The following is a 14,993-nucleotide window of genomic DNA, read 5'->3' as shown; positions in this document are numbered from 1 at the left end:
TCCCATGCAAATACTGAATTCTTTAACAAATGACCCATTTTCAAACAAAATATTAAAAACGACCATAAGCGCCTGTGCCATCTTATTAATAACTATCAATTGAAAACAAGGCAAGTTTCTTCAAATGCCTTTGAAACTGTTTGAAAGAAAACAACATCTGAATCCAACATCAGAAATAGGAAATAAAGATAAGAGGCTGCACCTTGAAACCTGCAACGTAAACACATGAGTCAACTACAAAAGTGACACTGAAGGTTTCTATCCACAACAACGGTGGGAAATGAATTCTTTGTGGGGGGGGCAAACTACGGACGAGTGTGAAGTGAACCCATTTCTGCTCAGGATGACAGAAAAACTTTCTGCTTGCTGCACATCAGTTTGATCATTTTGTTTCTATGCATGTTTTGACTGACAATGGCGATTAAAATGATAATTTTCCCCACACAGTTAAATGTGCATCCACATGAAAATATAAGAATCATGTGTTATGTGCAATACTTTCTCATTGTGTTCAATATTCCCTGAGCAGAAAGAGATGCGAGTCGCTATTAAGACACGTTCAGGATATATTTCTTACCCTTTTGTCTTGATCACTGAATGATCGCTGGACTCTACAGATGTTTGAACATCTTCAGGCACATGTCCTTCTCTTTGTCCAAGCTGTCTTTGTAGCACCTAAAACATTAAGGTGACAAAAAAAGAATGTCTTTCAAAAGCCTTTACTTTGAAACCAAGTTTTTCACGCCTGCTTGTAAATCAAAAACAAAAACGCTGCTCTTGTATTTGAGCCGACGGCTTCTAGAGATTTTGATTCCCGGGAGCTACTGCAGACACAATAAAAGGAAACTATCATGTTTTGCCCTCTTTTGAAATAATTAAAACATCTTACATAGCCACTTTTTTCAGGAGGTTGTTGATGTCTCTGTCAAACGGTTTCTTTGCTTGAGCAGCGATGAGCCTACCCTGAGCGCTCTCATACTCCCCCAGCTCCATGTAAGCCTGAGAGAGAGAGAGAGAGAGAGAGAGAGAGAGAGAGAGAGAGAGAGAGAGAGCGCACAACATGCAGCTGATTAACTGTGCACATTTGACCAAATCCTTGTTTTTAAATTGCTTCCAACCAAAACATTTATTCTCATGTGCTTTCAGACGCCGCAAGGATTTTCATCCATCGGGTCTGAAGAACAAACAACAGCCTCGTCTGACCCGTCCGCAGCGGTAAAGAGCCTTCGTGTTGGCTGCGTCTATCTCCAAGGCTTTGTTGGAGTATTTCAGGGCTTTCTGCGGGCTGTCCAGACGGAGCTCGGTGAGGGAAAGGTTCAGGTAGACGAGAAGCAAAGCCGCCGTGATCCTCTCCTTCTCTGCATCACCCCGGGTTTCCCTGTTTCCCAGCAGGGCCAGTGCCTGTGGACAAAACACAGAATTCCTCATCGGTTGTGCGTCAACTGCAATAACAAGGTGTGCCCTGAAACTCTGTTTTTAATATGCTCCAAGTTGTACCTGTTTATAGTGACCTTTGGCATTGTCATATCGGCTCTTGGCGAAGCAACGATTGCCAAAACTGCGCAACGTGCCAATGACCTCCAGAAATGTGGACAGAGGAACAGCGTTCTGCTCCACCTGAGGGCAGAGTGATACCGTTTGGAACCAACGAGACAGAAACATGCTGAAAAAAGGCAACTTTTAATACATACAGGTATACAGAAGAGTATTAGGGCCACTGAAGAAAATTAATTTGGAGGTAAATTCTTCTTTTTAAATCATCATGCACAGAAAAAAGTCAAAAATCACTATCAAAATGTTGTTTTTTTCCCCCCGACTAATACAAACAGGTGACGTCTGTCTCCTCTGGTCCATCCTTCATCATTTGCCCATGCATGCCAAAATAATCACATAATTCTGACTATATATATATAGGTTTGTAAATATAGGTTTGCTTACTGCTTATGGACATCTTATTTCACACAGAATTTCCTTGTATATTAAGAATACATTTTAAAAGCACCCCAGGTTCGGTGCTTATGTCCGGTAGTTTTTGTTAAATACTTTTGTTTCTGTGTGTAAAGTAAAATAATGTAAGCACCCATAATAGCTTGTAAAAGCTGTGTTAAAAGAAATTCACTGATCTGAACTTGGGAATTATTTGAAATAAATGTTAAATTTCATAGGGGGGGTAAAAAATGTTGACCTCAAATGTAAATCATGGTTATTTACACAGTCAGCTCTCACTTTTCTTTGTTACCTCTGACATGAGAATAATACTGATTGTGTCTTTTTCAGGGGAATCTGTTAAGAAATTTATCTATATAAGGCAGCAAGTGATAACTTTGTCATATATATAAATATATAGACTGGTCATAATGGAATGGCTGATTGCTGTTCAAACAAGTTTCGCCCTGCAGTTTTCCTACCGGAGACATTGCATTAAAGTCATCAACTTGTCCCGAGTCAAAGTAGTCGACGATTTGAATTTCGAAGAGAACAACGGCAGAAGCAGGAATCATGGGGGGACAGCCGATGGCTCCGTATGCGTACTCGGGCTGTAGGAGGAAGCGGGAGAACTCCCCCTTCTGCATGGTCAACACACCCAGCTCCATCCCAGCCAGCCTCACTTCTGTGTGCATAATCAGTTCAAAAATGTCTCTTGAGTCACTGAGAGAAGCAACGTCACAGCTCAACCCGAACAGAGAGCTTCTTACTGTACCTCTGCCCAACTTCATCATCGGAGGGTGTTTGAAGTTCTGGGTGGTTTCAAAGGGTTGGTTGCAATATTCCAGATAGCCAGAATAATGCACTGTGGAAGAAAACAACAAGCGCATATTGAACATAATACATTATGAGAGCTCATTAAAATTTCGGGGAGATATTTAAACTTTTTGATACTTATTAATGAAGCATTTCGGGGCACAGGTGGACCCTCTCCAGGGCGGACCACCTCCTTCAGGATCCCGCCATCTCCCAAGACGTCATGCATCCCCTGGCGTAGCTGGTCGAAAGGCCTCTGCAATAGGAAGAACCCACCCCCCCAAAAAATCAAAAAAATCAATGTTTGAAGCCTCCAATGTCGAGGTTCTGTTGATTAATTGTTAGGCGTTGTCTTGATCTCATGATGTGAAAATGTGAACATCAACATAAATATCAATTCTAAATGAACCAGGGAATTTATTGGTGGATTCATTGGTCAAACACCTGCTGTGAAATTCTTCCATAAAGCTCCTTGTTAGAGGAGGACCAGTTGTGCAAAAAGCACTTAAACATTGAACAGTTGGACATGTGTGTTCAAAGGTTTATAGAGCATTTTAGATTTAACCTGAAATTTCACCCAGACCCTAAATATCCTAAACTCCTTGTCAATAGCAGTGTGTTTGTTCATGACAATTTGTCACATAGATTTAATATTTTAAAGATCAATACATGGATCAAGCACATGAGCTATAAGTAGAAGATGCATTCCCAAAGTAAAGGGGTTAACACTGATATTTATATCAGGAAAAGTCACATGTTTGTGTTCTTATAAGAAACACTATCCTTTAATGGCATTCTTCACGAAATTAAATATGTGAATGAACATGAATGCTGTCAGCTCTGCACAACTCTACCAAAAACAAGGGCTAGAGAGATGTGTTCTCAGTAATTTTTCTGACATGATAGAATTGCAAATGCACTTTTAAAGGTTTTCATCTTCAAAAATGTAAAGTTTTTGTAATGTACTGCCAGCATTAGACTGACTAGAAAATGAGGAATTAAGAGTGCATGCAACTTGCACCACGTTTTCCTGATCACTGAACAAATTATCTGGGAACATGGACCTGTATTTTTTTTTTCTACTGTGATGGCAGATGCATGTGATCTTCTCAGCCTTGAACACGTGGACCCACCTGAGTTCCTGCAACCTCGGCCTTTATTATCTCCAGAATATTGGACGCAAAGCCGTTTCCCGGCTTCATGCTGACGCTACGGGACAGATGACTGAGAAAAAAAAACGTTGTTTCCAGGTGTATTTTGCAGTGAGACAGAGAATGACGAGCCACGCACTGTAAAGGTCCCGGCAGGCTTGTGTAGTCACGTGATCAGTTCAATGCCCGTCCACCAATTAAAGTGCGTATCTAACATTAACCCAGAATCCTCCTTTCTGATTCAGATTCCAGGGGTTGATCATGACAGACATCCCAAATGTCGCTTTCATAAAAAAAATGCAGATATTATTTGTGGTATTTTATTTTCCGTCCAGATGTCACCTCATTACTGTTGATGCCGTAAACTATTTTTACGGCATCAACAGTAACAATGGCCGCTGGGATCAACCCAGTGGCTGCTGGCCAATAGAGGGCGCCAGAGTGCTAAAATATAAAATATATTAATAAACTGTAATACTGTAATACTTGTGCCAACAAACTAACAATGGGTCCTGAACTGTATTCGCTTCATTTTCTATGGATAATTTCCAATAAAAGATAGGATTTTTTGATTTCTCTCTCTCTAGTAGTGTGCAGCTTGGGGCGAAGTGAACGACGCACCAAGGAGGAGGGGTTTCGTAGCGAGCTCACCAATTACTGATTAACACCATGAGTGACTGGCATGAAATTAAACCAATCAGCGTCATTTGGTGTCCAAGCACGAGGGGCGATTTATTGGCTTAAAGGGGACATATCATGCTAAATCCACTTTTTTAGCCCTTAAATGCATTTTGGTGTATATTTAGAGTGTTTAGAAGTACAGAAAAGTTCAAAGTAGTCTCTTCAGGTGCTCCGTTGATATCTTTATATTCTGTTTTGGTCATATTTTGCGATCGGTTTCGATTTTTCTATTCTCTATTACGTTTTTTGAACAATGACGTCACAGTATTCTCAGCGGAACTGCCAAATTAGGACATCGACGTTTCGAGCAATCCGCCATTTTTGTTTCTCGCTGCGATTTTGTAGTCCAACCGAAGTTACGAGAGGATAAGTCGAAATGTTCGGTTGTTGGATGTAGTAACCCACAAGCTTCGTTACACCGTCTCCCAGCATCAGAACCTTTTCGAAGTGCCTGGTTGAGTTTTATTTTTCACAGAAATGTACCCACATCTGTGGGTAAGGTCATTTTTGTGTGCGCGAATCACTTTAAGGACGACTGCTTCAGCAACCTCCGCCAGTATAAAGAAGGATTTGCCGAAAGACTTCGTCTGATTGAGCGGTCAGTTCCTTCTATCTATGGAGACGACGAACAGAGCACTTCGGTAAGCTGTATATAACGCTAAAAAGTGTGATGATAAGACGTCCCTGTCATTGTTTTGTTAGCATTAGCAGTTGCACCGTCTTCATATGTTAGCGCTGTGTGCTCGTTTTAGATTATAATGTAACTTCTGTGTTAAATAGTCGTTGTAATACAGGCAGTATTGTAGTAGTGGGCATGGATGGAGAAGTTAGTGTAAATATAGTAACACACCATTGCGTTACATCCATATGAAGACGTTGTTCTGAAGGTGCATCATCGTCATTTTCATCTCGCTCCGCCGGGTCCGACTCTGGCTCCAACATGTATGGCTGGATGGACAAATCTTCCGTTGTTGACATTTTGTAAATAATGTGTGAATATAAAGTTTCTGCGCCGCTAGATAATTGTATCTGTTCTATCAAACTACAAAGATGGCCGAACAGGGTGACGTTGAACCGAGTGTGACCTCTGCAACCTGGAGAGGAGGAGGGGTATGAAGTGTGTCATTTGCATTTGAAGAGACCGCCCCAAAACGAGTTGCTCTCAGAAGCGCATCAGAAAAGGGGTTGAAAAGGGGCCTGTGGAGCTATAATAATGAGGAATTCAGACCCAAGCATTGCAGTTTCGCGTTGTATAGACCACAACTGTATGATTTATATGTAAAAAGGAAGGATTTAAAAGCATGATATGTCTCCTTTAAAGTCAGGTCTGGTTTGTTCTCGCATGTTTCTTCAAGATGTTGAGATGAATATTAGAAGTGGTGAGTCTCTGATTTTTAACTCTTGTCACAACAGAATTGTGTTGAGAATTTTGCAAATGTGTCCAGGTTTGTTAAATGTTTAGATATGCTCATATTTATTAATGACTGAAAATCTGAGAGCTTTAAAAAAGCACCTTTTTATTTTGAAATTTTTTGGGGGGGAGGGATTTTTCAAAGCATTCCAAAATGCGGATGGATTGATTTGTTGTTTGAAAATATACCTGATATACCTTTTATTTTTTTCTAAACTCAGACCGTCGTTTCAAGTAAACCAGCCCCAAAACACATTAATTTTCTAAAATGGACCAATGAAGCATCTTCTTGTATTTGTTTACAAGTATATTAAGAAAAGAGTCATCTTAATTAGTGCTCTCTATTCACTAGCTGTCACTGGGGGCCTCTCTCAATCTAAAAAAGGCGATTGTTTGCAGCTCTGGCTGCAGATAAAGTATCTAGACATCCCAACTTAGACATAATCAACACACTGGAACAAATTGTGAGACTGGATAAATGCAGACATGAACAACACTTTCATCATTGCACATTTGAAATTTACTTCAAGTTTCTAATAGATTTTTAATGAAATACATGGCCAACAAAAAAATCTAGTTTGTTGTGTATATATAGACTTTACATCTCTTCATCTTTTCAGAAGATATTTGTGGTATTTGTAACTTAAAGACTGCCCTACACAAATATCATCCAACGTGTTTTATTACTCAGCAGACATAAGAAATATCAGTCAGAAAAATACTACAACATTCCTTTTCTTCTCAATCAGCATAGGTTTACAGTGTGATGTGCGTAAAGAAACAATACAAAAGAATATTTAAACTGTACAGATTATGTAAAAAACCAGTCCTGTTCAACAAAATTAGGTCATTTGTACAAAGTGAAATCTAGATAATTAATTCATTTGAAGTAAAGTGTGTCCGTGTGTTGAAGTATAGAAAAATATAGAGCTGCTTTAGTTGTTTAGTTTTTTAAATGCTAAGTGAACCTACTTACTGGCATGTATCGGATATAAGATTAACCAGTAAGCCAGTTAACAGCTTTACTCATTTTCATTAGAAGTTCTGCAGTTCAGCAGGATAGACGAAGTTGCTCCTGAAGAGTTTGTATGCGAGAAGCTGTCCTCCAAATATCATCATCACCAGGCCTGAACCTGCAGAGAAAGACAGATTTAATCATCAAGACGATCAAAAGAAGGCTTTAAGGCCTAATGTAGCTCAGATATAAGTCTACCAGGGAAAAAAGTAATATCTTGGTTGAGAAAGAGACACGGGGGAGAACATAATGTTTTGTGTGTTTATGATCAGAAAAGCAATGCAGATAGGCAGAAGAAAGAAAAAAGAAAGTACAACTCTTACCTAGAGCTATCCACCAGTGCTCTGCTGAGGGGAAATCTGACATCACTGCAAGAATACATCAACACTTTTTTTTACTGTCCATCAAACCAATCCACACTAAAATGACAATTCAGCTTCATGGTGAACACACAACCTAATAATGCACGAGCACTTCTGCATACATCGTATAGCTGCAGCCACGGGAACCAGTTACATAAGCAGGTCTCCAATCCTATCAATTGTTCCACTCTCTCATCGACTTCCGTGTGTGTGTGTGTGTGTGTGTGTGTGTGTGTGTGTGTGTGTGTGTGTGTGTGTGTGTGTGTGTGTGTGTGTGTGTGTGTGTGTGTGTGTGTGTGTGTGTGTGTGTTTGTGTTTGTTTACCTGCCATGGTCATGGCGACGTGCAGCAGTGTGACAGTTATGGCGTAGTCCCAAACCCACTCCTCCACAATCCAGGCGAACACCAGTCCTCCTAAAACATAGGTCACCTCTGTGGATATCACTCCAACTGGAAGGTGGAAGAAAAAACAAAACAAAAACTCCAACAGTTAACATTTGCCAGTTCCTTGTATCTTTATCAAACTGTCATCAGATACTGGATGAGATTGACTCAACGGGTGTCTTTAAGTCTGTGTATGTGCAGATGTGTCATAGTCTAAGAAATCCTTAGTTTTTATTTGTTTTACAGTTGGTGTGTATACAATCAACACAAGGGACCATTCAATATTGACAATGACTCTCCTCTGTTTAAAGGATCACTTAAAATGCAGGAACTGAATTACATACATGCTTAAAATGTGCAGTTATGTTAATTTTCTTCCGGCAAATACAATGTTTATTATGACGCAAATAAAAACACATATTTTACATATATATATATATACACACACACAGATTTTTTTACTAAAATGAGCTGCAGGTAAAGAACTGTGAAAGAGTAAAGATAATCACATAAACTCTTCATAGGAATCAGAGGATATTTACTGACTGTATAAAGTAGATAAAGTAAAGGCACATCCCTGTTCAATACACTTATGAAAAGTAAAGAAAATAAAAAAATCAATTTACTTTAAAATAAACTTGTGGTACAAATGAAAATAACAGTGTTGAAAACTCTGTTTTCTGGATATATACTAAATGTATTATTGTTATGTAATAGGTCTGCTATTACTAGTTGAGCAAAAGTCCTGGCAGGCTTTTAGTTTTCTGAATATTATATGTAGTTTATAGTTTATGTAAAACATTTCTGAAGTGATTGCACGCAATACGAAATTAATCAAAGACCATAGAGCCACATGCTTCCCAACCACTTTTCCTTTTTTATGTCTGGTTATTCTTGATAATATCACAGAGCGGCCACTCACCCAGATACTTGGGGTTGTGCCATGATGGTTGAGTTGTGTAGTCGAATGGAGTCAACAAGCTGTTGATCTCGTGAACCCTGAAGACACGAGACAAAATAAAAATCTGTCCACAAACAATAAACACTGCTCTATTACAGTATGAACCTGCAGATTTGATGCCCAGCGGGTATCGTTAGTGTGTGTTTGACTGTTGTATACCTGAGCAGTCCGATGCATACACTGACCACAATGTAGTAGAGAGAGTAGAAGCACACCATGCACATCAGCAGGTTCTGCAGAACGACCTGAGGCGAGAACCGAGGTGAGGATGAGAAAATAACACTGCTGATATTTTTACACACTGACAATGGACAATATTACAGAGAAACTTTACGTACACATACAAAATAAATAGAAAAGAAAACTAATGAAGATAGCATAAATAAATGCAACTTATACAAGTGGAAAGGATTGACAGTGAAATAACTATACAGAGTTCGATGAGCAGACAAAGGAAGGATCTCCTGTGGCTCTCTGCAAGGGATGACAACTTTATTTCATCTTTGAGCTTCCTGTCCACTAAAGCTAAAACGATTCCCCATCCAGGAGCTAAAACACAAAGGATTGTGACATATATGAGGGGGATTTTTCATTGACTGAATGAAATCCTAAGCTATTTGCTGTCTGAGCCATCAACCATTGACCTTTTGTTTCAAATAAGGTGATAACAGAGAACAGCAAAAATCCACTGAGCCATAACATGTATAGCAGCATTTTTAATCAGAGGATATTCGTTTGGAAGTATTTACTTGTTTTGCTCATCCCCCACTCCAGTGCAAACATGTTTCTCCTTCATTTTCTGCTGCATGACCCAGAAAACAAACCCTCCTGACAGCAGACAGTCAGAACACGCCGGCTAAAGCCTCCTTTCTTAGACGAGTGACTGCAGCCCGTGCAGGAAATGAGCTACTGTATGTGACACCCCGGGAGGACAGATAGGAGACCTTTTCCTGCAGCTGACATTTCAGTTTGTCAAACAGGGCCTCTAATTACACTGATAATGGGCTCCAGTCCAATCGGGTGTGTGGGAGCTTGGCCACTGCACGCTGGCCCCGGGTGGCCCCGGATGGCCCCGAGTGGCCCCGGACTTACAGGCCACACCTTCCACAAACAGGGTCACTGTTATCTGATTAGTTACACCTGTGCTTCTCCTGCAGCGAAAAGCCAACGAAGAACCGAGTTGATAAATAACAACTTTCACTACATCTTGGTTGGCGGGATATCGTCACTTATCAGGTTCATGCTGCAGCTAATTATTTTCTATTATCAATTTGCTGGGGATTGTATGAGAAAACCAGATTCCCTGAAATAGTCCCTCACAAACAAGGATACTATGCAAACTCTGCAAAGAAAGGCCCCCTAAGTCTGAACTTGAACCTGGGACGTTCTTGTGATGAGACAAGTGAGCTAAAATCTACACCACTGTGCAGAATTCAATTAATTCGTGAATTGCTTTGGGACTGTTTGTGTGTAAAATATCTTTAAATAACAAAAACCCTTAACATGTTTTCAGTAGAGTAGCAGACAAACACTTTCCAGTAGAAGTCCTGTGCAACTTTCTGTAAATGCACATGAATGGGGTCAGTGTGCAGACTAAGTGCTTACTTCCAAACGTGAAATGTCTGATTGTGATAAGAAAATAAAACAACAGCAGGTGAAACTATTTGGAATAAAATGCTTGCTCCAATTTGGATTTTGAAACGTGACTCATGAACTTGATCCGCAATTAACTATATGGAGACCACGTGGAAACTTTTTTTTTTTTTTTTTTTTTCAATCCGCACAGCCGTAAGCATGTAGGTGTGAAGGGAGGCGGCACAGGAAGTTGAGCTCATGATAATACCTTAGCTCACTGTTACGGTTTGTTTGTCATCTTCAGACTACATGGACTTAAAATCCTGCCCTAGAAACCTGCTTCCAGACCCTTCACTCCGCCCCCGATGTGGATGTTGTCTTCAGGCAACATAAACCAACGGCATAATAGTCAACCATGGCTGTTGTTCTTTTCCACAACCCAGAGAAACATAAGTACAATACAAAGCCAATTTAAGGGAATATGTTGTTAGTAGTACTCGTGCCTAAGAGATCTTTGCTTTTCGTGCACTTACTGCATGAACAACACAACTAGTTTGCTTCATAAAGACCCATAATGTACATGACTATAAGTGCCAATCTATTCTATTCACTACTTGTACAAAGACTTTTACCTTCAACTCAAGCTCTACCCTACAGTTCCTACATGCTTACCCAGGTATCACTGGGTGTGCCCTTGAGGGTGAAGGGTCCATGGCGTTTTATGAGCGTGAATCCACAGCAGCGACAGCAATAGTCCAACAACATGAATGATTGCTGGTCTAGATGAGAGAAAGCAGGCTACATGTGTACATCTGAATGTGTTGAGAGCATGTTGAAGGGAGGCTCGGAGGGCTGGATTAGAACAAATGGGATTACTCTTAAGAAGTCTGAGTAGATCCCGAAAGGGATAAAGGTAAGCAAACAGTAGTATTGATGTACACAAATGCACATAACCTAGAACTCTTAATGCTGGTGGAAGACACAGTCACAGATTAATGTTTGGACTGGTAATGAAACCATACGCAGTAAAACCTACTTTATCAGTTTAATGTTGTAAATGAATGATTTCATTTTACAGTTTCTTGTTCTATTCATTTTCTTTTCTTACTTTTGACTCCTCCTCATCCTAACTTTTATTGATCAATTTGCAATTAATTAAAAATAACTTCAATCACTTAGAGATCATTTTCCCACAAATGAACACAGTGAATACTATAAAAAAAAAAAAATGAAAACATATTTTAAGGTGCAACTTAAGAAATATCTTTTTATGATCATGAATCCTCCTTGAAGCCTAATGTTTTTAAATGAAAACAAAAACCAACAAACCTTTACAAATTACACGAATACAATTTGGAAAGCAGTTTTCAATATGAACACGAGGGGGCAGCATAGCCTTTAACTAAATGCAAGAAGTTAATCCGCTCTCATCAAGGAGACCCAATACACACAGAATTTACACAAGACTGACAGCAACAGATAAAACACTGACCATTTTACTCCATATTTATTTTAAAGTCAGATTAATAAAAAGAGAGGAGCATAGCAGGTGCTCAGTTTGTTCATGTAAATGAAGAACTAGGTGTAGATATTGAACGTCAGACACAGTCGAACACATGGAATGATAATATTTCCATACCGCTATCTCCCTCCTTCCAGAAATAGCTTACATTCAACTCCACAGCGTCACAGCCTGCGTATGCCTGTGCGAGAGCTGAGGACGCACGTGCCTTTTGTGAGAGCGTGAGACTGACTTGGCTGCCACGGTAACCTGCATCATTGTAACCATGGTGACGGAAATCAAGGGAGTATGTGGGCTTCGGTGTGGTTGTGTGTGTGTGTGTGTGTGTGTGTGTATTCCGGTACATTTTATTACTATGAAGCTCACAGGAAACTAATCACACTGGTCTTTGCTGTAACAATTCGGTGTCCTTCTCAGCCAAAGAATAAAAACACACAAAAAAGACAACAATAAACCTGAATTCTATCTTGATACTCTTGAGGTTGTTATATCTTGCATATGAGGGAACGGTTGGAATAAACTCCTGCAAGCTTGCATATATGACATTTTGCTCAATCAATTCACCATCTAGACATTTAAGACAAATGGAAAAATTAAATAACTGCTACACCCCGGTGTTTATTTTTACGTTAAAAACCCGGAGGCAGGAGGAAACAGCTGGTCTGACTGGCTGTGTCTAAAAGTACCAAAATCCACCTACCAGCAAAATTGTCCATTCGTGCATTTTACTATGACTGATTTATCCATCGAAGGGTTGCTGTTGGCTGCAGTCCATCCCAGCTGACGTAGGACTGGAGGCAGGTTACACCCTGGAGAGGTTGTCAGTCCAGTGTACTGCTTACACAGAGAGACAGACAATCACCCACACACACACTCTGATATGTACATCCACAGTCAATTTTACAAAACCATTAGCCTAAAATTCTTTTTGCTTCGAGGCAACAGGGTAAATCACTTCATCAGTTGCCCAAAGAAAAACTAAACTTCTTTTATTGATGTAACGAACAGTGGTTTGCATAAGTATTTACACCCTGGAGCTTTTCCACATTTCGTCACATTAGGTCCACAATTGTAAATTTCTTTGGGGTGGAAAGATCGCTGCATAATTGTGAAAGAAAATTTTTATTTGACTGAAAAGTGTGACGTGGAAAAGTATTCATTCCCTCTGAGGTAGTACTTTGTAGAACCACCTTTATCTGCAATCAGTCTTTTAGTGCATTTTTCTACCAAATTCTAGAGCCTGACTTTTTTGCCCATTCTTCTTTGAAAAACAGCTCAAGCTCTGTGAAGAGCTTGGACTTTGACTTGTCCATTCTAACACATGAATACACTTTGAACTAAAACCATTCCATTGTTGCTCTGGCTGCATGTTTACGGTCGTTTGCATGTACTTCCCGTGTGTGTGTTTGTGTTTGTTTGTGTGTGTGTGGGAACAATTTTAGGATTTAAAATGAACCTCGAATGTATGTCTTTGGACTTGGAAGAAAAGTGGTAAAAAAACAAAAACAAACAAACAAAAAAAAAACATGCACACGCTCACAGAATGACCCTTAAGCTCAGACTGGTGTTATCCTTGCTGTGAGGTGAGTGTACCTACCACTTTACCTTCATGTGCACTAAAAGCCAAAGTACTTGTTAACAATCCACACAAAGGAGCTCATATTTAAAGCTCTTTTCTTCATTTCAACAGTGTCAACCACTTCACCACTGAGCCACACTGTGATTAACAATGTATTTTTGCTTTTATTAACACAAAGACCTATACAGAAAAGATTAAACTAGAAGTCATACTGAAACAGAGGTGTGACGGTCGGCTTAGCACTTTAACTCACGTCGCAAATGTTTATATGTCATTTTGTTCAGAAATTAAACAAATGGGAAATTAGCGGTGTCCGCAAACGTACGCATATTCTACTTGGGTGAAAGTACAAAAACAATAGATATGGTCTTTTCAAACACTTTTCTGGACTGAAAGTAAAATACATTCTCTGAAAGGAGAAAGGAGAATTCCCTGCAGGCCGCTTCTGTGCTTTGAATTCACATCTTCAACTTTTGCTTATTAAAAAGAGGATGGATGGAGGACGTGTTGCTGCTCTGGGTCTTCTCCCTCAATGGAGTCCTGCTCTGTCCTGTGCATTGAATTCACTGATGGCACACTGGGATTGACTTTCTATTATCTCATTTATTTGAGCTGAAATCAGTCTCAATCTTTCAAAGAACTAACCATATTGAGTAAAAAGCACCAGTATTTGGCTTGACATGTAAAAGCTAATAACAAACGTGAATGCAATGAGTAGAAGTTTATCTCCAATAACATTCATATGAAACAACTGAGATACAATTAAACATTTATTTTCCCATTCATAATATCATTAATGTGACCTGAACTCACTTCAGCTTAACCTCGCTGAAATTCAGCAGCGGGGAAAAATCACAGGAACTCTAAAAGCTTTGAAGCTTTAAAGGCATTTTAGATGCATTTCAAGGCAGTTATGAATTATTAAGCCCGCACTAAAACTTCAACCAAACCTCAAAAGCAAATGACAGGATTTCTTTTTTTCTCTCTCTCCTGTTTTAGGGGCAGAGTGAAAATAAACTCTTTCTTATAGCCTGCTGTTGTTAATCAAGACATAAAAACTGAAACAGCTGCAGCTCATTTTGTGTAACAATCTGAAGCGTGGCACAGGTTCCAGGCCTGATGTGGCCTGAGTCTGAACAATATTGGACCGATGGAGGGCTCCTGTCTCCAGTTGGAGTCTGAACAACGAATTACAGTGTTTAGTTAATCTGTACGGAGACATGAACATGCCGCTATCCGATTCAGTTTATTAAATAATACCAACGCATGCTGAGAAAGGACAGATATGAAAACATTGAGGCTTGTTGGCATGTCAGAGCAGGAAAACTCTCCGCACAGCCAGCGTGTTGTGTGTGAATGTGCATGTGCAAGAAACAATAGCACTGTATGAGGCCGACATGACCACTAATAGGCCCACCAATGGAAAATGAAAGTTAAACTTTACATGATGCATGCAATACAACTGTTTTGGTGGCCGCTTAGTTTTTTTTTTTAAAAAATGTATGTGCTTGGTTGTGCATGTCTCTTTAACCCAGTTTCAATGTTTTGGAGTTTGAATGTTCTCTCTGTGCCTGCGTGGGTTTCCTCTCACGGTTCAAAAACATGCATTT

At 39.7% G+C, this 14,993-nt stretch overlaps 2 protein-coding genes across 4 annotated transcripts; both read right to left on the bottom strand.

The window, feature by feature from the left end:
• Positions 1–611: 611 nt before the first annotated feature.
• fkbp6 (FKBP prolyl isomerase 6) lies at positions 612–3,944 on the bottom strand (the record flags this gene model as incomplete). Its single annotated transcript, XM_080491096.1, has 9 exons — positions 612–675; positions 890–999; positions 1,204–1,401; positions 1,498–1,617; positions 2,240–2,283; positions 2,384–2,611; positions 2,702–2,791; positions 2,881–2,998; positions 3,876–3,944. The coding sequence occupies 9 exons, from the start codon at positions 3,942–3,944 to the stop codon at positions 612–614; spliced, it is 1,041 nt and encodes a 346-aa protein (XP_080347222.1).
• A 2,127-nt stretch (positions 3,945–6,071) lies between these two features.
• On the bottom strand, positions 6,072–12,638 carry tmem244 (transmembrane protein 244). Of its 3 annotated transcripts, none has more exons than XM_080490118.1 (6): positions 10,955–11,123; positions 8,867–8,952; positions 8,669–8,745; positions 7,687–7,812; positions 7,324–7,368; positions 6,072–7,118 (listed from the first exon to the last, which is right to left on the bottom strand). In XM_080490118.1, exons 1-6 carry the CDS (start codon positions 11,045–11,047, stop codon positions 7,021–7,023), a joined length of 525 nt encoding a protein of 174 aa, XP_080346244.1. In that variant the 5' UTR covers positions 11,048–11,123; the 3' UTR covers positions 6,072–7,020. The 3 variants fall into 3 exon arrangements, with proteins under 3 accessions (XP_080346244.1, XP_080346246.1, XP_080346245.1); XM_080490120.1 differs by lacking the exon at positions 10,955–11,123 and adding an exon at positions 12,505–12,638 and having other exon boundaries at positions 6,486–7,118; XM_080490119.1 differs by having other exon boundaries at positions 6,487–7,118; positions 7,324–7,344; positions 10,955–11,111.
• Positions 12,639–14,993: the final 2,355 nt, after the last annotated feature.

The sequence above is a fragment of the Lipophrys pholis genome (assembly GCF_963383615.2).
Source record: "Lipophrys pholis genome assembly, chromosome: 21".
Classification (NCBI taxonomy): domain Eukaryota; kingdom Metazoa; phylum Chordata; class Actinopteri; order Blenniiformes; family Blenniidae; genus Lipophrys; species Lipophrys pholis.
The sequence above is the reverse complement of the archived record's forward strand: the minus strand, read 5'-3'. Positions and strand labels throughout refer to the sequence as shown.

Coding starts and splice junctions, on each gene's coding strand:
- tmem244 (XM_080490118.1), bottom strand. CDS start 11,047: ATGTTGTTGGACTATTGCTGTCGCTGCTGTGGATTCACGCTCATAAAA. Junction 8,746..8,866: donor GTATGCATCGGACTGCTCAG/GTATACAACAGT, acceptor TCGTGTCTTCAG/GGTTCACGAGATCAACAGCT. Junction 7,369..7,686: donor CGTCGCCATGACCATGGCAG/GTAAACAAACAC, acceptor GTATTCTTGCAG/TGATGTCAGATTTCCCCTCA.